The sequence below is a fragment of the Meleagris gallopavo genome, chromosome 3 (genome assembly GCF_000146605.3).
Source record: "Meleagris gallopavo isolate NT-WF06-2002-E0010 breed Aviagen turkey brand Nicholas breeding stock chromosome 3, Turkey_5.1, whole genome shotgun sequence".
Taxonomy (NCBI): domain Eukaryota; kingdom Metazoa; phylum Chordata; class Aves; order Galliformes; family Phasianidae; genus Meleagris; species Meleagris gallopavo.
Window position 1 is genome coordinate 727,309 of NC_015013.2, and position 22,734 is coordinate 750,042.

The 22,734-nt window shown below is 38.0% G+C and overlaps 1 protein-coding gene across 4 annotated transcripts in view; it reads right to left on the bottom strand.

Annotated features, from left to right (window-relative positions):
- Nucleotides 1-20,333: 20,333 nt before the first annotated feature.
- Nucleotides 20,334-22,734, bottom strand: part of RAMP3 (receptor activity modifying protein 3) — a 39,045-nt gene continuing 36,644 nt past the window's right edge. For 2 of the 4 annotated variants that reach the window (XM_003204674.4, XM_010708228.3), the window contains one exon: nt 20,335-22,332. In XM_003204674.4, the coding sequence (XP_003204722.2) occupies nt 22,077-22,332 (256 nt within the window). In that variant the 3' untranslated portion in view covers nt 20,335-22,076. Of the gene's footprint in view, nt 22,333-22,734 lie in introns of all 4 variants that reach the window. The other 2 variants (XM_010708227.3, XR_002112855.2) reach the window with 2 other exon arrangements.

A 22,734-nucleotide genomic window follows, 5' to 3' on the forward strand; every position in this document is an offset into this window, starting at 1 on the left:
AGGAAGCTGAGATGCTACTCAGTGTAATACTTTTTTAGCTGAAAGGGCACCATGCAACAATTACATGATTAGTTTAGAAGTATTCAGGAAATTGTTGCTTCTTGTACATCTGTTTGCCCAAAGAATAACTTCAGTCATCTGTGGTGCATACAGAAACACTGACATGTAAATTACAGTCATGGCTCCACATCAATGTGTATTTACTGTAGAGCTTTTGAGAGGACCTCCTAGTGAGGAATAAGGCAGTTTCCTTAATTGATGAGTGGATGTAGCAACAATCACTCCTGTAATTGATTTGCAGATACACAAAATGGAGCTGAAAACCTTGGAATGGACTCTTAAATAGTAGCCAGCTTAGGTTTTTTTCAGAAATAGTAAATTCATAATTTCTAGAAATTTATTTCACCTAATCATTAAATTCTTTCTGCCCCTCATTGGAAGCTTTCCCCTCCTCATTGCAACCATGAAAACAGCAGAGTCTGTGGGGATGGATGAGTTGAAGGAGTGGAGATTGCTCTGACAAAAGTGAGGGAAAGTAGCTATCAGAAGAGGCAGGATCTTACCTGCTGATGATAGAATAATTATTCTATTAGTAGAACACCTGTTATAGGAAGGTTGCACCTCTCTGCCGGGCTACTTGACAAATCCACTGTGATCACAGGGGCTACAAAAGATGGTCACTTCGGGGTGAGTAAGAAGGCAAGGTCTGAAAAGCAAGATCAGCAACCTATTTGACATCCTATTTTCCTTCAAATAATAGACATATGTGATAACCGAGCCACCATCATCAGCTGTAACTGCTGTCATTATCTTAAGAGAAAATACTTCTACTCTCAGTCCCCAGGCAGTGGAATGGTTACTTCAGGGTCTGCTGGCAGAGTAGTGGGTGGATATCCTTCAGTGTTCTTTGTTACATGAGAGTGGCAAAGCAACACAAAACAAAGGCCTTTTTTTGTCTTGCTGTGGCTACTGAATGTCTGGTTGGGTGGGAATCTCTAGAGGAAGAGCTGGGACCTGGGAGTTCCATACAAACAAACATGCAAAAGAACTTCTTTACATTAAGGCTGATGGAGCAGGTGCCCAAAAAGGTTGTAGAGTCTCCTTCTATGGAGATATTCAAGACCCATCTGGACATCTACCTGCGCAATCTACTGTAGGATACCTGCTTTAACAGTTGGATTGGACTCAGTCTTTTGAGGTCCCTTCCAACCCCTGCAATTCTGTGATTATTTATTCTGCCAACAGCAGAAATACCAAGAGATTCATAAAGGGCTTTCCTCCTTCTGAACAAGTCTTATGAGGAGTGGCTGAAGGAACTGAGATTATTTCTTCTGGTGAAAAGGAGGCTCTGGGGAGACCTTGTATTTCTCTACAACTTCCTGAAAGGAGGTTGTGTGAGGTGGGCACAGCCTCTTTTCCTGAGTAACTAATGATAGGACTAGAGGGAATGCTCTTAAGTTGTGACAGGAGATGTCCAGCCTGGGTTTTAGGAAAAAATCCTCTGAGGTGCTGGAATGGGCTGCCCATGGGGTTGGCGGAGTCACCATCCATGGAGACGTTCAAGAAAGATTTATATGTTGTACTAAAGGGCATGATTTGGTGGGGAAATATTGGTGATGGATGGTTGGACTGGATGATCTTGGAGATCTTTTCCAACATTGATGATTCTATGATTTCTGCAGGAGTTTTCACTCTCCAATTGATCATGTAGCATTTGTTTATTTTAGTGTTGGAAATAGCTACGTGTCTTATAGTCCAAGTAGTTTGGGTATTGAAAATTATTTTAACTGGGATGGAACAGGCAGAAAAATCTCTTGCACAGATGCTTCTAGTGGCCTATCCATCTAAGGCAATCAAAGCAAGCCAGTGGGGGGGATGTCTAAAATGACAAGATTTTCTAGAAATGTGTATCATGTCATGACATGACACTGTTATAGCCTGTGGCCTTTACAAGTATGTGCTAAAGAAGCATGAACAGGTGATTCTTTTTAAAGCTGCATACCACAATGTTACTGTGAATCATGCACTGCTGTTATTTTTCTATCTGTAACATAAAAATCTCAGAAATCTCTTATCTAGAATCTGACTTTTGTCTACTAAAGGCTATTACAGGGTACATTACACTAATTTCAAGATGCCTAATTCAAATGAGTTCAAAGTAGCTCACTTGAGTTTCACACCAGACAGAAAGTTTTCTTAAAATGACCTAACTGCTGAGCTCGTCTAAGAAGTTTTATGATCTATATACTTTACATACAGTTTTACTCATAATTTCATTTGTTCTCTCTGAGAGTTATTGCTTTTATTGATTTTGTTTTTGTTTTTGTAGTTTTGACAGGTTTGCTTTATTAGAGTAATCAGGTCTTTCCATCACCATTCAGAGGTCAGCAGACTATTTTGCAGGTTTAATTTCACTTATTTTTTTGTGCTGCACTGGCCAGAACACCTGATACCTTGGTACTCTGATAGTACAAGCACAGATAACACTGTTGAAAGTTATGCCTTCAGCTAATGCTCTACATACATGGTCCCTAGGTCTGATCTCTGAGTTGAGCACTTCTTGACCTAAGAACAGGATTTGTGGGTTATATTTTTTATTTTAAATATATGTACACACATATATGTCATCTTTTTCATAATTACAAAAGGAATAAGCTCTATTCAGGTGATCAGAGCATTCTGGGGCTATAAAATACTTTGGTTTCCCACTAGCAATCACAGGTGTCCAATTTTTGGCTTTCCTGGGCTGCATTCAGTGAAGAATGTCTTAGTCCACATATTAAAATATATAATAGTGTATTTAAATAAAAAAATATATATTTTATTATTTTAAAATGTAATAAGAAGAGGACAACACAAAACTAGTGGATTGGACACATACTCCTGATTGAGATAGCATGTTCTTTTTTTCCACATTTTCTCTTAGCCACTGACTACTTAGACATTCCAGGTTGGATAGGTCTTCTCTAGTGAACTAGTTTACTAGAATCTCTTAACTGGTGGAGAACCAAGGAGAATCTCCATCCTTTATTGGATATGGTGAGGAACACAAGCACCAAAGTTGAGGAAAAGACTGAGGTGCTCAGTGCCTTCCTTTTTTTCTGTTTTAATAGCCAGATCAGTTATCTTCAGGGTACCACATCACCTGAGCTGGAAGATAGGGATGGGGAAAGAATAAACTCCCCATAATTCAGGAGGAAACAATGACCTGCTACTCTACCTAGGCTATCACAAATCTATGGGGCCAGATAGGGTCCACCTGAGGGTACTGAGGCAGAAGTTATTGATCAGCTGCTTTCCATCATTTATCACCAGTTCTGATCAAGTGGGGAGGTCCTAGATGACTGGAGACTAGCTAATGTGAAGAATATTGGCATTAGGAATAGACAATTTATTTCTAATTTTCTTCTTCCCCAAAATTTCTTCAATCTCCTGATTTGAAAATAATGCTAGATGTTTTCTATTAGCTTTACCATGTAGTTACTTTCTTTATGTTGAAGAACTGAATTGACTTGCATTACTCATTTTTTTAAATCAAAATCTGTTTTGGACATTCCATTATTTTATCTGGAAACCACAACAGCTATAACTATCTTTAATTTTTGAGTTGTTCTATTTAGATAACATTAGTACTTGTAGTTTTCTGAAAATTACTCAAACCTTCAAAACTTCTGTGGTTAAGGTCTAACCCAAATCCTTTATCAGGAACTTCACTCAGGGCATCATTTAAGGACATAAGAAATTGTGAGCAGTTTACCTCACATTGGTCAATGAGATTTTTTTTCTTTCAAATGACTCTCAAACACAACAATTATCACATTATGTTGTTCATCTGCTCAAAGGCAGACCTCCATCTGTACCAGTAGGAATGAAACTTTTGAGTGTTAGTTCTTCCTGACAAAACATACAGGAAAACAACCCTGAAAGTAATAGTTCCTATTTTATTTTTATTACCATATATTTTATTATAATTTTATTAAAAAATGAATAATACTTTATTATTGTTGTTGCTCATGATGTTGGAGGCAGGTGTTGGTGATAGAACACGAACCTTCCCACAAATATCCCATTATATTTTATTGCTGTGTGACAGATGGTAGCAAATGGGCAGCTTCACAAAATGGTATCTGACACGAAAGTGCATATGAAGCAAAGGTGTGGAATTGAATTCCTCCATACAGAAGAAAGTCTGACCACTGACATTTGTCAATGCTTGGCTGAACGTTTAGGGAGACCAAACAGTGGATGTAAGCACAGTAAAGTGGTGAGTGGTACATTCCAGCAGAGGCAACAACAGGTCATCTCAACTAGTGCAGATTTTTATGACCACAGCATGCAGGCTCTTGTCCATTGCTGCTGAAAACACATAGTTAACAGTGGTGACTATCTTGAAAAATAGTGTTTCGTAGCTGAGAATGCAGTTTATCAAATAGCATTGTTGTGCCTTTTTATCTGTTGTATTTTCCATGTAAATGAATAGGAGACTTTACTTCCAGAGTCGCTTATGTACAAATGCTTTTCTCCTCCCACCTGAAAGAGGGATCATAATTTGACTGCAGTAAAAGGTTGCGTAGCACCTGTCCAGTGTCAGCTCCAGAAAAGGAGCTTTCTACAAAATGGATGAAAATTGAAACAGACTTGCAGAAAACCCCTCAGTCACAGCAGTCTTCATTACAAGTTCCAATGTCCAGGGTGAATTCTACAGAACATTTGATTAAATAATTTCACTGTCACTCCAGAGGAAAAAAAAAAAAGAATTACTTATTCAAATATTTCATTTCACAAACAATTCAAAGTACCTGATACACTCCACATACCCTCACCTTAAGGTTAAGAGAAGTAGCTGCTTATGGTTTAAGCTGACAGACAGCTCAATACCACACAACCACATGCTCACTCCAAGCCCATGAGAAATGGGGAAGAAAATTAGATAAAAATAAGATTCACGGGTTGAGATAAAGACAGCTTAATAGGAAGAAAAAGAGGGGACAATAATAAGAATAATTGTAAAATAATACCAAAAGAGTGATTTGTGATGAAAACTACATGCTTATGTTTTAGCTGTTGCAGAGCCGTGCTTACACTAAGGACTTTTCAGCAACTTATGCTGCTCTGCCAATGAGAAGCTTAAGGCACACATGCAGCTGGGAGAGGACAGAATCAGGACAGTTGATCCTGGCCAAAGGGATGTTCCTTTAGCTATATAACATCATGCTGAGCATGAAGAGCTGGGATAAAGAAGTAGGAAGAAAGAAACACTCAGAGCGTTAAGATTTTCTTTGGAAGCAAATGCCAAGAGTGATGAACCCTGCTTTCCTGAAGATGTCTGAACATCTGCTTGCTGATGGGAAGGAGCAAATGAATTCCTCATTTTGCTTTGCTTGCACATGTGGCTTTTGCTTTACCTAGTAGAGCAGCTTTGTATCAACTCGTGAGTTCTCACATTTTTACTATCAAGATTCTCTTCTCCCATCCTGCCTGAGAATAGTGAGTGAATGATTATGTGGGACTGAACTGCCGGCTGGGTTAAACAACCACAAAGGAGTAGAGAAAATTAATAGTCATCTGCTTAATACAAGCAGGTGTTCAGTTATAAAAGACAAAGAAAGCTACCTCAGCTGATGTAATAGGATGTAATTCTTCATATATCATTCTTACCTGGCAAACCATACTTACATGAATAAGATTTAGTGAAGCAAAAAATTTTACAAGATTTTTATGACCATAGACTACATGGTCAAAGTCTATGAGGGATCTCTCCTTACAGCAAATTCTCCCCTAATTTTACATATTATAGTATATTTACATATCGGGACAAAGCTCCTGGAAAGGCTGTCAGAAAGTTGCTGGATAGCTGATTTGACGGAGTTCAAATGAATCTATTTACAGACACAGGACAGGGGGAGATCCTCAGAGTGTAGCAACTGAAGAACATCGTCCATGGAGAGGGACAGCATAACATAAATTTTAGCTATTTGATGAGGACACACATCAGATTACAGTCCCAGATCTCTATTTATTTTTTTTTTAGTGCTCTTAATTCCAATTAAACCACAGATTTCAGAGTTTTAATCAGTATTGCTGACTGAAGAAAATGGCTAAATTTGTAAATAGAAACTAGGTTTCACAGAAGTTAATAGTATAGACTGGTACCTGATTGTAGAGCTGGCATCTGATAGCAGCTTTGCAGTAATACATACACACTTCATGGTGGAAAGAGAGAACTCAGACATGTAAGGAAAATTGTTAGAGTGCTAGAGTAACATCTCTCTCACATAAAAAGAGATCAAAGGCATGGATAATGAAGACTTTTGATAAGAGATAAATAATTGCACCTTTGAAAATATCTTTTCACAAAAATAGTTACATTTTTTTATGCCACAACTTTACTTGAATATGAAGATTAATTTCCACGTTTTATGCTTCATTTTCAAGCAAGACTAATATCAACTGTGTTTATCACCAACTAATTCTTAATTAGGAATCTGAACAAAATCAAAAGGTAGCAAATTGTCCCCAGCCCTGGAGATATTTAAGAGAGATATGGACACAGCACTAACAGACGTTGTTCAGTGACAGGTCAGACTAGTGGCTAAACTTCATGATCTTAAAGGTCTTTTCCAACCTAGATGGTTATATGATACAAATATCAGTAGTAAGTAAATACTTATTTCAGAAATAGTAATGCAGGAAATCAGATAGTAGGCAGTAGATAAAGTAGCCTTTAGCTGGTTTGGAATCACACGAGAAAAGTAGCATTCACAACTTAGTAATAAAGAAGGAATAGCTTGCCTCTTTCCCACATTCAGCAGTCACTGGAAACTCCCAAGGAGAGCTGCAAGTAAAGGTGCTTCCCTTGCAGCTGCCAGCCCTTAAATTAGGTTAGGAAGGCACTGACCCAGGGTCACACAGGTGAATTGCTTGCACCTGTGCTCTCAGGGCTGGCCACACCCCTTCACCTGGTGCTCAGTCACTGGTTCAGGCCAAGACCTAACAGTTCCCATACAAGAGATAAATGAATGTGATTAATGAATGTGCTTGACAAACATGAAGCTGTATTTACTACTATCCACGTACTAAATTACAATTCTGCTCAGCTGTGGTAAAAAAAAAAAGGTACCATTGCCTCTTGGCACAGAGAAGTACAGGAGCACTAAGATTACCATCTACTCTTTTCTCCAGTGAAACACATGTAACTTCTGAAATTATTGGCTGCTTATAGTAGCTTATGCATGTGGCACAATCATAATTTTTCAGGATTTATGATGGCTTAATTCAGTCATTAATATAGTAATATTTATACCTTTGGTATTTAGCAAAAAAACTGTCAGATTTTATGGTCTTGTGAAATCTAAAATATTGAACACTGAACTTCTGTCAACAATTCATATCTAATCCTGATTACCAGCTGATTGCACAAGTCTTTGTTTACATAAAATAAACAATATAAATTAAATACAATGCAAGAGATTTATTTCAATACTTACTCTTGCTATATACCAATCCACTGAGATAGCACAAGCAAAAATAATAGAGGGTAGTAAAGAGGCAAACGATGATGAGAACTGCAAGGAGTATTGAAGGTATAAAACACAAACAACCTAGAGCAGTATATCACCAGCAAATGACTATATCTATCTACATATGTGAAGTGCTTGATTGCAGGAAAGAAACAGTACAAGGAGCATATACAGCTGTTTTCAGTTGCTATTAGATTTGACTCAACTTTGTTAAGGAAGGGGAACTCTAAAAAGGTCCTAGAATAGAAAGGAAATGCTGTTACATAAACTGTACCATGCACAACTTTATTTTGTTTATAGGAGCTTGGGTCCTTTTAAGGGGACCACTTATGCAAGTCTCACATTAATCTCATTTTGAAAATATGGGAATGAAGCATACTTCCACTCTTAGGATGATGTTGAACAGCTTTTGAGCTGGAAAAGTCTGAAGTGAGTCTGCATAGAGAAATTCATAGATTTTTTGTCAGTTCTACCCTTTCTTTTCTAAAATTGCAAAATGCCAGAGGTAAGCTAGCAGCTCAATAAATCAGATAGCACAGTACAACCTGTTCTGGTTAGAAGTGTTACATAAAGATTGTGAAGGATGCATTTTGTTTCTATTCTTCTACATCATCAGTCTGCTTCAGTATTAACTGCTGTACACTGATGCAAGAAGACATTTAAATTAGAACTCTTTGTTAAAATGCAGATGAATTTTGAATAGGTAATGAAAAGGCACATACAGCTACACTAGCTAAGTCACAAGCTGTGGAACTGCAATCCTCTCACAGCTTGATTTCACAGCGTATCACCTTACAGGATTGTACCAGAAGAAATAGTTTTTCTCATTCTGTTTAGTTAGTTAGTAGAAAATGGAAAGTGATACAGATACTTCCTCTCTTTCTCCATTTGAAAGTCAGTTTTCTGTATTTCTGACGTGAACGCAGTCTCTGAATAAAACAAACCCTTCATTCCACAAAGAATCTACAAAATCAAAGCAGATGAAACAGAAGAGCTACAAAGCCTGAGTGGTCTTAATTAAGATCCACTGAGACCCTTGAGATGTAATCACTGATATACTGCATCTTACAAACATTTACTCATTACATTACTGAGGAAAAAAGAAATCCTCTAGATTCCCATATCAACAGACAGCACACACATCAGAGGTTATTCATTTGTTGTCAAACTGATACTGTTGTGTGATATAATCTATTCACTTAGTGTATTCATACATATATCAACTTAGGAAATACATGGAGCTCTGAATTACATTTACTGTACAAGCTAGCCAGCACTGGCAAATATATATTTGGATTGAAATATATCAACACCTGTGGGAGCATTTTCTTCAGATTTGCCCACTTTTAAGAGTTGCAAGCAATGAGTAGGTTTCCAGAAATCCTACAGAAAAGTCCTGGCAGTACATGCTCTAAAGGGGAGAGCACCTAGAGCACCTTTCAAGGCATGAAATAAGGAGGAAAAAAAAAAAACAAAAAAACACTAAGTGTCAAAGCTGACTGAAATTCAGAGGAATCATGAACTGAACTCAAAAGGAGTTGGATCAGTCTAGAAATGGCTACTCATCTGTGTGAAATTCCATGTAGCGTTTGTCTCTTGGCTTCTATTTTTTCGGGAGTCAACTCATAAATATTTTGGAAAGTTTGGAAATCTTCCTGTTTATATCAGTAATTTATTTACTATGCACGTCGCTTTTTTAACCTGTTTTATGCTCATGAATTCTAAGATCTATGAATCTGTTTACAGTAACATTGCAGTATTGGACTGTACTTCAGACTATGATATTATTCACTTCACAAATATATCAGGTCTCATGTCAAACTGCTATTCATTTTATAATGAATTCATACCTTTGCTTCATACGCACTTCCATGTCAGACACCATTTTGTTAGACTGCTCCTCTGCTGCCATCTGTCTCATGGTAACAAAATGTAATGGAATATTGGTGGGAAGCTTCAACCTCTACTGACATACCACCAACACCTGCCTCTGATGCTGTAGGCCACAAAAATAAAATAGGAGGCATGTTCAGAACAGCCAAACTACATTCTCGCAGTGCTCCTAGGCCATTCTGAAATCTAAACTTACAGTAGACGTGAGGTAGAATGTCATGCTTTGTTTTGAGTTTGCTAGGCTTGAAGTCTTCCAGCTTTTATTACAGTGTTCTATGAATTACTGAAAAGCATATTCCTCTAGTATGGTTGTATGTGTTTCAAATTACATAAAATTTTAAATGTAATTACAGAATTCCAATATACCCTGAAGATTACAAGGATGATCTCCAGTTTGGTCCATCTCTTGTTAAGCCTGTAATTTCTTACACCTCCTCTTGATAAAACTATTCTTCTAAGTATTTTTCAGTTTTCCACGCCATCAAGGTAAATAAATTTAAGACAGACTGTTATCACTAATAGAGAAAGCCATTAGTTCTAATGCCTATTCCAGAGAGCTGAGCACACTGAGACAGATCATTGGTCAAAAAGAGGTGTTTAAAACTCTGCATCATAAGTACAGGTAATCAGCTGTTGTAAATCATTGCCTTCACCTAAGAGCCTGATAGCAAACACTGACAGCTTGTACTTAAGCCCTTTCCATTTGCCTTTGGGTTACAAAGCAAAGCACAAACTCTGTAAAGCACATCATTCTTCATGTTATAGGTCCCCAGTATCAATGACTTCCAGTGGCTTACACCCAGATATGTGTCTCAAGAAACATTCATGCTATCTGTAAAGCAATTTGAGATGGCAACTCAAGTAAATGAAGTAAACTGATAAAAAATACTATTTTCACTTTTCCTACTTAGAATAGTTTTACATGACAAGGTTTGGGTAGCAGGGGACTGCAAAGATATCCTCTGAAAGCAGAGCCCAGCAGCTACACCATGTCAGATCAGTGCCAGCTCCATGTTGGCTGCAAAATTGATCCACCACTGGCCAGAGCTGAACCATAAGTGATGCTCATTGCACGTCTGTGAGCATAGATTTAATAAAGGAGAAAACTGCTGTGCAACAGCAGCTAGTAGAGAAGAGTGAGCAATATGAAAGAAACAGCCCTGTAGATGCTGAGATCAGTGCAGATGTAGGATAGGAGGTGCTCCGGATGCAGAACAGAAGTTCAGTACAGCCCATGAGAGGCCCAAGGTGGAGCAAGCTGTCCCCCTGCAGCCCATGGGGCACCACGGAGAGTAGATTTCCATTTGCAGTGTACAGATCAGTCCACAGAATAGGAGGTGGATGTGGCCCGAAAGAAGCTGCAGCCCATGGAAAGCCCCCGCAGGACCAGGCCCCAGGCTGGGCTGCAGCTTATGGCTGGAAGCCCATGGTGGAGCAGGAGATCTGGCAGAGCAGTTACCCATAGGGGCCTCAGCTGGCACAGTGTGCTCCTGAAGGACATATACCATGGTATGAACCAGTGTGGGAGCAGTGCTTGAAGAGATGCAGCCTGTGGAAAGCCCATACAGGATACGTTCAGGAAGAATGGCATCCTGTGGGTGAGACCCCATACTGGAACAAGGGAAGGCAGTGACCCTTCTGGAGCAGTAGAGACAAAGTATCATAAACTGACATCAGTCCCCATTTCCCTTTACTACTCCAAGGAATGAGACAAAGGAGGGTAAATGAGGCAAGCTGTTTACAGTTTGCTCTTAGTTCTCACTGCTCTGCTCTGTTATTTACTAGGCAATAAATTACATTAATCTCCCTGAATCTGTTTTGCCTGTGACAGTAATTGGTGAGTGGTTACCCTGTTGTTATCTCAGTTTGTGAGCCATCCTATATTTTCTTTCCCCATTTTGTGGAGGAGGGGCAATGAAAGAGTGGCTGTTATGCAGAAGTGCAGGTGTTTTTGCATAAGAGACTGATCTTGACAAACATACACAGAAACAAGTTAATGTTCACCAGTTTAATAGAGAGGTACTCACACTAGTGGGGGCAGCTGGCTGGTAGAGTCCCCAGCAAGTCCTCATTACACATGGTGGCAGGCTGGTGGCACCACTTAGTACAGTGGTCATATAAATATATACATACACTCTAAATGGTCATGTGGCATCAGCCTGCTGGCTGTTATATATATAAATACACATACATATGTAACAGCAAGAGATACAGGAAGATTGCATATCAAAATGAGGAAGGTCATTCACAGAAAGTAAGGATACTTACAGCTGTAGAGCAGTATACCACAAACAAGTTTCTTGTATATTGTCTTAGTTTCAGCTGGGTTGGAATTAGTTAGAGTATCTGGTGTATAATCAAGTATACAGATGTATAATTGACAAGTACACAGAGAAGTTAGGCTGGTCTTTAGAGAGTGTATAGCTGGAAAGGGATAATCAGAAATAAATGGAAAATCTTCCCCATGTCCTAGGCTCACAGATAAAAACTCCAAGAGGAGCAACTGCCAGAGAAAGACCCTTCCTCAGTGGCAGTCAGCCCTTAAGCGGGTCTAGGAGAGGTGAAGCCAGGCTCCACCCCTTCTGGTCACACAGCTGAATTGCCTTCATTGTGCTTCTGCAACTGACTCAGTGCTTGCCTCAGGTGATCAATCAGATGTTCAGGCCGTGATTCAATATTTCCCATACATCTGGTACGATGCTAAGTTATGGTTCTGGGAGAAGAACAAAATTAATAACACAGCAATGTTTATAGCAGTCCACTGTAACACGATGGTGCAGATACTCAGGATACCATGATCCTTGGTATTCCTTGGTTATAACCATCCATATGGCTCACAGTTCTGCCCATTGGCTACTCTGACCATCCCCCTCTTCAGCAGAGGTTGTTTCAGTGGAGGGATGGTATGCTCTCCACGTCCTCGGATTACTCTTACTGGACTCATCCGTACAGCAAACATCTTCAGGAATGGGTTATTTCCCTTCTTGAATGGGTCTCTTCTCTGGTAGAGTAACCATTGTCTCTTCTGGTGCATCACTGTGATATATCACTGAGCCTAGGATCTTCTGAAGCTCTTCATTCAGTGGTGACAAAGAGAGACTATTCCTCTGGCTGGGATAGGCAACTCATTGTGTCACTGTCTGTGCTTGGGCTGCTCCTGTCTTTGGAGCGTGGGTCAGATCTTTCACACAGCCATGAATTGATATGGTCATTTTAACCACAACCTTGACTGAGTTATTGGCTCTACTGTATGTAATGCAGAATAGGCAGCCAATAACTGTTTTCCAATTATACTATACCTCCCTTGTGCTCTGTGCTAGACCTGAGACTAGAACCCAGCTGGGATTCAAACAGAATCCATAGACCCCAGCCAAACCCGTCCTGAGTTACACGGCTGAAAGTGTGGGATCGGATGTATCCAGCACTTGGGCCTGTTTAACAGCTAGTTTTGATTTTTAGAAGACCTCTTGTTCCATTCTCTCCCCATCCCATATTTGGCCTTTCTTTGTGAGTTGGTATAAAGGCCTCAGAAGCTGGGCTAAGTGAGATATAAAGGAGTGCCAGTATTCCAATTTACCCAAAAATTTCTGCAGCTGCATTGGCATGTTAGGGACTGGGAACACTTGAACGTCATCACAGTGGTTAGTAGTCTGGTCTTTCCTGACCAAACTACACTCAGAAAATTCACTGACAGGTCCTTGTACCTTCTGGGGGTTTATAGCCCACACTTTCTCTTGTAGACAAGTAGTCAATAAATATACTAATGCCTACAACGAGTCAGATGTCAGCAGAAGACCATCAATGCATGGGAATACAAGAGAACTATTTGGAGCAGCAGATGTGAAGCAAGATAAACAGTATGAGAACCAAAGACACATCTAGAAGAAGAGAAAAAGCAAAAGGAATGGCTCATGGCTCTGACTGGATAAGCGCCTGCATGCATGGTTAAGGAGTGTTTGTGAAATACTCTGTTGATATGTAAAGGTGGATGGGAAAGTTGTAAGGGCAGATGAGAAAGCTAAAAAAGGAAACTTGTTAATGTATATAAGTGATGTGAGAACTTGTAATAAAGGATTTGGATCATTCACATCTGAGTCTGTGCATCAGATGCTGCATCAATATAATGGTATAGTTTTTATGTTTTGGGGATATTCCAATCTGCTATGTTGTGTGCCACTAGGTTATGATATTATGCAGGTGAGTGCAATACCCTTGAGGCAGGACCTGAAAGGTCTACTGCCTGCCTCCCCAAATAAATGCAAACCAATCTTGCAATTCTTCATGAATGGGAATACTGAAGAATGCATTTGCCAAGTCTAGGACACAGTGGTGGGTTTCTATCATCCTACTCAATGTGCCCACCAGGGAGGCAATATTGAGGATGGCTGCATGAGTGATTTATTTAACTTTATTTAATTCTCTGTAATCCACTGTCATTCTCCCTTTATCGTCTGACTTTCGTACTGGCCATATGGGGAAATTATATGGGCTATGTACAGGTCTTCCTACTTTTTTCTAGTTCCTGCACAGTTTCTGAGATTTCCTCTTGCTGCTTCGGTAGTCTATACTGTTTACTGCTGTTAAATGAGTATGGTTCTTGCAGGCAAATAGGCTCATTTCTCACGTGGCCTCTTAATATTGCCTGCACCACTCAGCTACTAATACATCTCTCTCTTAGTCTGAACATGGTCATCTGGAGAGTCAGACCCCATAGTATATCTATGCCCAGTATATACTCTGGGACTGAGGCAAATAGAAATGTTGTAATCCCCAGGAGAGAAACATCCAATCCCCATCTTCAACCATGCCTGTGTTATGGGAATAGTCTGTCCCTTGAACCCACCAATCATCACCCTTTCTCTATGGAATTTAATTGGATCACCATAAATAAACAAGGTTGCTGCACCCGTATCTACTAATGTCATTACTTTCTGTATGTTTTTTTGGGGACCTAAAAACAGTCAGTTCAACATAGGGCCTCTGGTCCCATCTGGGGTCCCTAGGTACAGGATCGTTGGCATCCCCCATCGCACAACTAACTATGCAATTGCCAGTTCTTTTTCCACAGCTGGCTCAGGTATAGTGGCCAATATGTATATGGTCCTAATTCTGTGGCTCTTAGTCCTTTGTCTTTGTCTTTACTGTCTTTGTCTTCTTAAGATTGTGACATCTTCAAGACAGGAACTATTACACTCAGGATAATTGTTTAGCACACTGTGATTCTGATCTCCACCTCCAGTTATGTACGTACCGAGATTAATTCAGATAATTAATACAGTTACATAATGTGCCGAGATTTATTCTACAGAGAGTTTCTATTTAAAGTATAGGCACGGATAATCTTTTTGCTAAAGCAAAATGTAAGTTAGCCTCTGTGAAACTTACGGAATCCTTGAGAAATGTTTTATATTAGCCTGTACTTCTAGAGCCTGAATTTCCTCCAACAAACTTGATCTGGATTCAACATATGGTCCATTTTCATCTGAGTGGCTCTTAACACAGCTGGAGTTAGCAGTAACTTCTGTACATGATAAGACAGGTCACACCAGGGCACTTTTGCCAGTTCTTCTATCTCCCAAATTCAGGAAGAGTGTTGAGTTTATGAGGACAAGTACTCCTGGTTTTGGAACTTTTTATTTCAACAGCATCAGTTACTGCTTCCTATAATCAAGGCAACAATACCAGAGTTGTACTGTTAGCCTGATATTACTAGCTCAGAAAAATTAGGATTTTTTTCCTGCACTGCAGAGAAAATTTGAGCAACCTTTCAGCTTGCTAGCTTTTTTTCTACCTTTTCTGTAATATATAAACTTCTGTATGTACAGTGACTTTTTAAGCTTGTACACGTATACAAACACTACAGACCATCAGGTGCTTCATCTTTTGAGGTATCTCCCCAGTTTTCCCTGAGGAAGACTCGTTGTCAGTTGAACAAATATGATTTTATGATAAATCTGTTTGACAGTGAATATCTCCTTAAGGCATCAAAATGGTAGTAGAGTTTCCCTTTTATATTTTGTTTTGAAATTTTAGGTTTGGGCAGTTTAATCATTTGAACCAAGCCAGATGGCAAATATTCTCAAGGGAAAATAACTACATTACTTTTGGATATAAATTTTCTGAGATGAAAACATTTTAATGGATCAAGACCATAAAAAGAGAGTTAAACATGTACTGCAAATGTTGTTCTAATTCTCAAACGTTTTTAAGGCATATATTTCCCATTAATGATATGAATTGACTGTAGCACTTTTCACTCAGCTCCATAGTCTGTCAAGTAAATTTTGTCATTATATTGGTTATTTTAAGATGGAATCAGATTATTTGGTTTTCAGATCTCACATCCAAATCAACAGACATTTAGAGGCTAGTTAGGAGAATGTAAGTGGGAATATTAGGAAGAAAAAAAAGTGCAGTCTGGCTTTTTAAAATGCAGAATTAATTGCATTATGGACTAAGCTGCATTCTTTTGTTTTATTTCATTTTTGCTTAATTGGCTTTGTTTGCTCTCATGTATTTAATGTTCTTAAATTTTCTTGTTACCAGGACTATTAAGACATAGTATGCCAAAAACCTTTGTCAGACTCAAATAGAAGTGTTAGGAGCTGATACAGATGTACATCTATGCTCTTTCCAATACTCACATAAATGGTTTCTTGCTCTTTGCTAGAGATTTCTTTATTATTTTTAGGGTTTTTTGGAAAAAAAGTCTTAATTGGCATATTTGACCCTTGTCCTATACAAGGACAATACAACTCCTATGCAAACAGTATAACACGTGTTTGTTTTTTTTTTCTCTAATGAAAACCCTGCTGTTTCACTAGTACTTTCCTAGCATCAGAAATATTTGTAACCTATCACTGTCCTTGATTTCTAAACTATTATCCTGCTGCATAAACTGACAATATATTGTGTGCTATATAACTGTATTGTTCAGTCTTATAATCTACTGAATACACTGCGTGTGTATCCAGAGATATTTTTCTTCCTTGTGCAATTAAATCAAAATTATTCATTATTTCAGGTCCTACACTTCACACAGATGGAGAAGATACACTAATTAATGACCACAACAGAAGCATGAAAAATTATGTAAATCATTTTGACATTCTTATGTTCAGTTTGTGAAAATAAATATTTATAAAGTGGATTTATAAGAGCATTTTGCTAGAAGTATTATAGTTTAGTTATTCCAATATGTTTTCAAAATTTTACTGCCAGTACTTCTAATCTGCTGAAGAAGAGCAACTATTCCTAAAGTAATCTATTTCTGTTAGCAATAAATAAATAAATAAATAAATTGTTGAAAGATAGAAAAGAAATGAGAAGAAACTCAGCAAATACACTGCCAATGTGACTGTAAAGTTCTGGTATTTAGCCAAGGGCTTTATAAAGTAGCTTTAGTGCTCAGATCGGTTCCTAAAAAGAATAAAAATTGCTGGCAAAGTTTTTCACTTTAAAATAATTTGGGAAACATTAGAGAGTCCAGAAAAGCTGAGATTCACGCACTGCTGACAGGAAAATTAATTGCAATCACCTCATAAATATTGTACTCAAGACAAATCTCTCTTCTTAAGGGGAAATAAATGGAAAGCCACTTACCCTCAGTCCTGATAAAGTAACACAGGTTCTGTTTGATGCAGATTCTATAAGATCTCAGTAAACTGTGACTCTTATTATTAGTTATCTTTAGAAATGACTGTCAAAATCAAACTCAAGTCTTCCCAAGCGAGTCTTTAAAATCTGTGGGCTGACTCCAGCCAGGTAGCCCTGAGCTACATTCCCATTTCAGAGCCCCATTAGGAATAATTACTCCCTTTGAAATTTGTGCCAGCAGTTCCTTCAGTTCTGCTGGCTCAGAGGTTGTGACCCCGTCACACTCATCTCCAACATTTTGTCCTAGATATGTCCTAAAAGACTGATAATCAACAAACAGTGATACCTCTCTGTTTAAGTAAAGAGAAAGCAAGGCATCTACATACATGTAAAGTTGGTTGGTCAACAGCTTCATGCCTTACAGAAAGAACACGTTTGATATTGCAGAAAGTAGTGTAGTTTCATTTCATACTAAGTCTACATTATGGAGCTAGCCAAAGCTTGCATAAACAATTAAATAAATAGTTGTATTTTTCTCATTCTTCTTTTCTCTCTTTATTGAGGTTAGAATTTACTCAGATAGTGAATGATTCATTTTGAAATTATTGTGTAACTTTTATCACTTCATTCAAAAGTGGATATTTACTTGAACTAAACGGCTACAGCTAACTCAAATCTAAGCCTGTTTCTATTCATTTGGAAGAATAATTTCATGTGTCACTGTCTATCTTTTCAAAACTAGTCCACATACAAATTCCCATGGAAAAAAAAAAAAAGTGGTTTGTTCAATTCTGACATAGTATGTATATTTGTTCTCACAGCAGTTAACCAAATATAAAATACCCCTGTGAAAGCCCTCTTCACCTCTATCTGACTAGATCTGTATGCAATATTTTTACAGAAGTATGACCAGACAGACATGCTTAATCACTTTTATTAGTTCATCTCCTAGCAGTATTTTGGTTCAGATGCTGTGTTCTCGAAGATAGCTGAAACATGCTGAAGTAAGATATGAGCCTCCAATGGGTTTATGATCTGGATAAACAGGTGTGTTTGTGCATCAGATATTGAGTAGATATATCGTTCACACACAATCGTATACAAAAGATTGCACAGTGGAGTTTCCATAGAATATGCATCAACTGCATATGCCCAGCTGGAAAATATCAATATGCAGCTCTAACCTCTCAAAGCCAAGTGGAATACAGTACCAACCAATGTGACTGCCAACAATTTAGAGCAGAGTTAGCTCTTACCTAGCTAGCTCTAAGAGGTTGGTGCCTATGCTATGACTATCTAGGATCTGGAAAAAGGGTCTTTTCCCATCTCTATTTCCCAAGTATCTTGGCACATTTGGTGTTGACCAACATGCTCATCATGCATCATTACTATCTGTGCTCTTTCCAAATTCTCTGCTGTGATTTTACCTAAACTAGTAGCCACAATGCTCCGGAGCCTCTGATACACTTAGTACACCATTCCTCCTGTACAGAAAGTCTGCTTCTCTTATCGTATCACAGAGCTGTTTTGGGGTCTCAACTCATTCTTGCAAAATTCTGTTAGATAACTGGAAATGCAGATTCTTTAATTCACATTAAATAGTTCATACCATATCCTACAGTACATCTCAGAATTAAACATCACACACTCTTACATATTTCAGTCAGAACATCTAAAGAGCTTTGTTCTTCTTGAATTCAGAAGTAATGGAAGTCTATAATGTCCCTCATCCTCCCAACTCATCCGAGAAGCAAAGAAGAATTTTTGTTTTCCCATTGAAACTAAGACACTGCAAACTCAGGTCAGGATCTTTCAGTCTATGAATGAGGAACCCTCACATCTTAGGTGATGACAGCTTACAAAAAATAATGCCCATCACTTAATGCATCATTATCTCTGATTCCTGCTGCTTAGCAAAATTTGTACTTCACGTTAGCTTCAAAATGATCCAAGCAATTTATTTGAGTGGGTACGTATCTGCCACCAGGATCTACAGATGACGTTTGGATATGCAGAGACACTACCACCTACACCAGAGAAAGAGAGGGATTATTCTAAGTTTCATTTCCTGAGGCAGAAGATTTCTCTGCCATGATCAACGTATTGAAATCTGTAAGCCAGGCCAGCCTGAAACATAGAGAGTCTTCTCAATTCGAATGGGAATGCTACATAAAGGCTAAGTAAAGCTTATTTTCAAATATCCTTTTAGTCTTAGAAGGATCACAGATTCAAACCCCAGCCTTTTGTCTCCAAGAATGGGGCTGTCTGATACAGTCTGGTGAAACTCCTTGCTCAAACTCTTATGTCCCATGGAACTACATGTTTTTGCATATCTTCCTGAATGCAAAAAAAAAAAATCCCCCATACTACTGAAGTAAAGCTGGCTGACTTTGCTGGATGCTTAGGAAGGTCATCAATTCTCTTCTAACCTAAGCATCATTAGGTTTCAACCACTATTCTAATTCTAGGAAGGAAATGCACCAGTTATTTTCTTTCTATCTTAATCTCCGCTTATTTTCCTCTGAGACTCAATCATAACAGAAAATTAAATTCCAACTACAAAATGAACCAGATTCTTAGTCTTAGTCCTAGGTATGATTTTCTTGGAAAAGCAGACTATTGGGAAAAGGTAGATTCATACAGTATTAAATAACTACTAAATCCCTCTAACATCACCTATACTTTATAGGTGATGTCAAAGATCCAACAGTTACCATTCTGGCTCCCTATTAACGCACAGAGCAGTTGAAAACTGGGCACCATGGCTGCTTTTTCCATTACGAACACAAGAATTGTTTCTGAAGACTTACAGATAAATGCACCAAATTAGTGAAATCTTTTTGCACACACAGTTCCAAACTATCTGCCCTATATAAAAAAACCAGTGCAATACCCTATTCCATGAGAGAACACAAAAAAAGATTAAACTACACCCTACCCCCCAGTTTATGCAAGAAAATCCCCTAATCTTTGAATCTTACATTTCTTATGCTCTTTGAAAAGTTCACACTAGGTTTTATTTTAAATTTGAACAGAATCCATCTAAGTACGACATTTTTTTAAAGAACTCAAAATGCACATCTAGTAGTATGATGTAATCAGCTTGAAAGTTTCTTCTCCATCTATTTCCTAGGCCAGTCTTTGGATGGCTCATGCCTTTAAGATGACTAGTTGATCATTTGAACTTAGTTTGAAACAAGCGTCAAGAACTTGTAGGAAACACAGCAATAGCTGCTAAAGGAATAGGTTTGTGAAAAAAGCATTATTTTTTTTTAATGCAGTTTCCAAATAAATATTTTGCTATTACATTTAAAGTAAAGTGAGAAGAAAAGTTTATGCAAAATATCAGTAATTGGAAAATTATTTGATTTTGGCCACACAAAATGAGTTGATGAATCTGATGAATCTTTTTTCAAATGAATGCTTTTATTTTTGATCATTTTTGTTGATCACAGGTTTTTGTGGACCAAAACATTTTAATATAGAGATCCTTAGAACATATTTCACATTTCTTTTACAAAGAGTGATTTTCCATTAGCATCCAGAGATTGAAAGAATATCTTTTGAAAAATACATACGAACTTATGACATTAATCATTATACCATATGAGGTAATTTTTTTTAAAAGCCAGTGTTTTCACCCCTTGTAAAAGGGTGTGAACACAAAACAGTGTATCTACACTTGTTATTTATGTATTTACATATAAACATTTTTAATACAGGGAGTGCTTCCAATTTGATTCAGACCTGGTCATTAAACAGCAGACAAGAATCTTAAAAGAGAGAATCTAACTAGGATGTGGAATATCATTCCTTTGACATTCAAGCTATTTGTCTGCATACTGTATAACGAACAATTACTTGTAACAGACTTTATTTGCTTATAATGGAAGGGCTTTTGACTGGAAGGTATTTTGCAAAATGAAAAAAAATATATATAATACAAACAAGGAATTTGTTTTATTTTGGGCATATGGCATTTATTCAAATTGTTACACTGGGATAGCTTTATAGAATAAGACTTCTGAGTTGATTTTTCTTCTCTTTCCTATGTCTGTTCCAAGTTATGTTCATATCTCTTTGATATCCATACTTCAATTCCCACACTCTTCACAGGACAAAAAACAAATTATGTACATAATTACCCTCTAAAAGGCACCTCAATCAACATCACATCTTTATATTTATTTGAACGATTTCACTTGCACAGATTAAAGTGAGAGGAGGGAGTATACAGTGAATTCAAGTCATCAACTATAATAATAATAAAAGAGAAAAATAAATGGTCTGCTATATGAAAGTTTCTTCCCTTATAATCGATCATTTTCCTCTCACAGATTTTCTGTAAAGTAAGATCTGTATTCCTTCCAGAGTTTGTTTGTAAGCCATACAACTTCAACTGTGCTCAAATACATTTCTTAAGCTATTTTATAGTGCAGCATTACTTTTTCCCCTGTTGAACTGGACACATTAATTGTTCCTTTTGCCAAGACAATATTTCCAGTACTTGATAATGTTGTTTTGCACTAACTTTCAGAAGAGGTTGTCGCTTAGTTACACATCCATGTTCAGTTTCTTTACATCTGTGTAACAAGGTTCACAGATAAACACCACAAGAGTTCTGCACAGAAATTCAAGAGATAACACCTTACTCACAGATAATGCTACACTGTGTATATACACTTACACACAGTTCTGCAAAACTCGGTTTACCAACTAGCTTTACCCATGGGAAAGTAACTTTACCTCTCTTGCAGCCAAGGGGCCCACTTACCTGGGGACTAGCTTAATCCTGAGAAATGCCTGTGAATTCTATGGTTATGATACCCAAAAACAGTGAAGTCTTTGCACCAGGAACACCGATGACCAACCTCAGAAGCACTGACTTTTGACAGAAGCAAGCAGTTGTTTGTTCACAGAAGCATAATCTCTGACACAGCATCTCACAGGTTCCATTTACGCAGATCTGAAATTTTTACGTGGCTTCTTTTTTCATCCTTCTTTCTTAGTTCATTGTTTTTTTTCCTTGAAGAAGGAAATGCTAAAAATAAAGCCACTGGGAACAACTTACACTAGGATATCACTTCTCTTACTGCACCATACTACCAGCATTATCATGGCACATGTTAATATGACTGGAATCAAGATCAGAGTTACAAGAATTTCATCTGGCGGATCTTCCCAGTGAACGTTGTCCAAAGTACAGTTTGAAAAGTACTGTTTATGAATTCCAGTGATAAAGCTCTCTGCAAGGGGGTTTGGCCAGAAGCAGCTTGCATTGTTGGCTTCACGTTCTGTGCACTGGGTAAAGTTATTATAATACCTAGGAGAAGAAGAAAATGAAGTTTCAATTGAACACGTACATATGTTACACACACAGAAACAAAAAATGAGTACTATCTATGTCAGTGGTTTATAGGCTGGTTCAGCCTGCTTCTGCAACTAATGGGGCAGGGGGACCCATGAACCCATGCTCTGGGATAGGGAAAGAGGGGAAAAGGGGAAAGGGTAGGGAGATGAGCCTAAAAACAAAACAGCGTCAATGATCTGAGGAGGAAAGCTAATTTACTAGAAAATATATCCAAAGGAAAGATAACACGATATGATGCAATATAGTGCAATTCAATTGGAATTGAAGCTAAAAAATCAAATAAAATGAGAGAAAGTGTCCAAAAACCAAAGATCTTACTCTAATGCCAAAAGTGAGATGAGCACACACACTGCT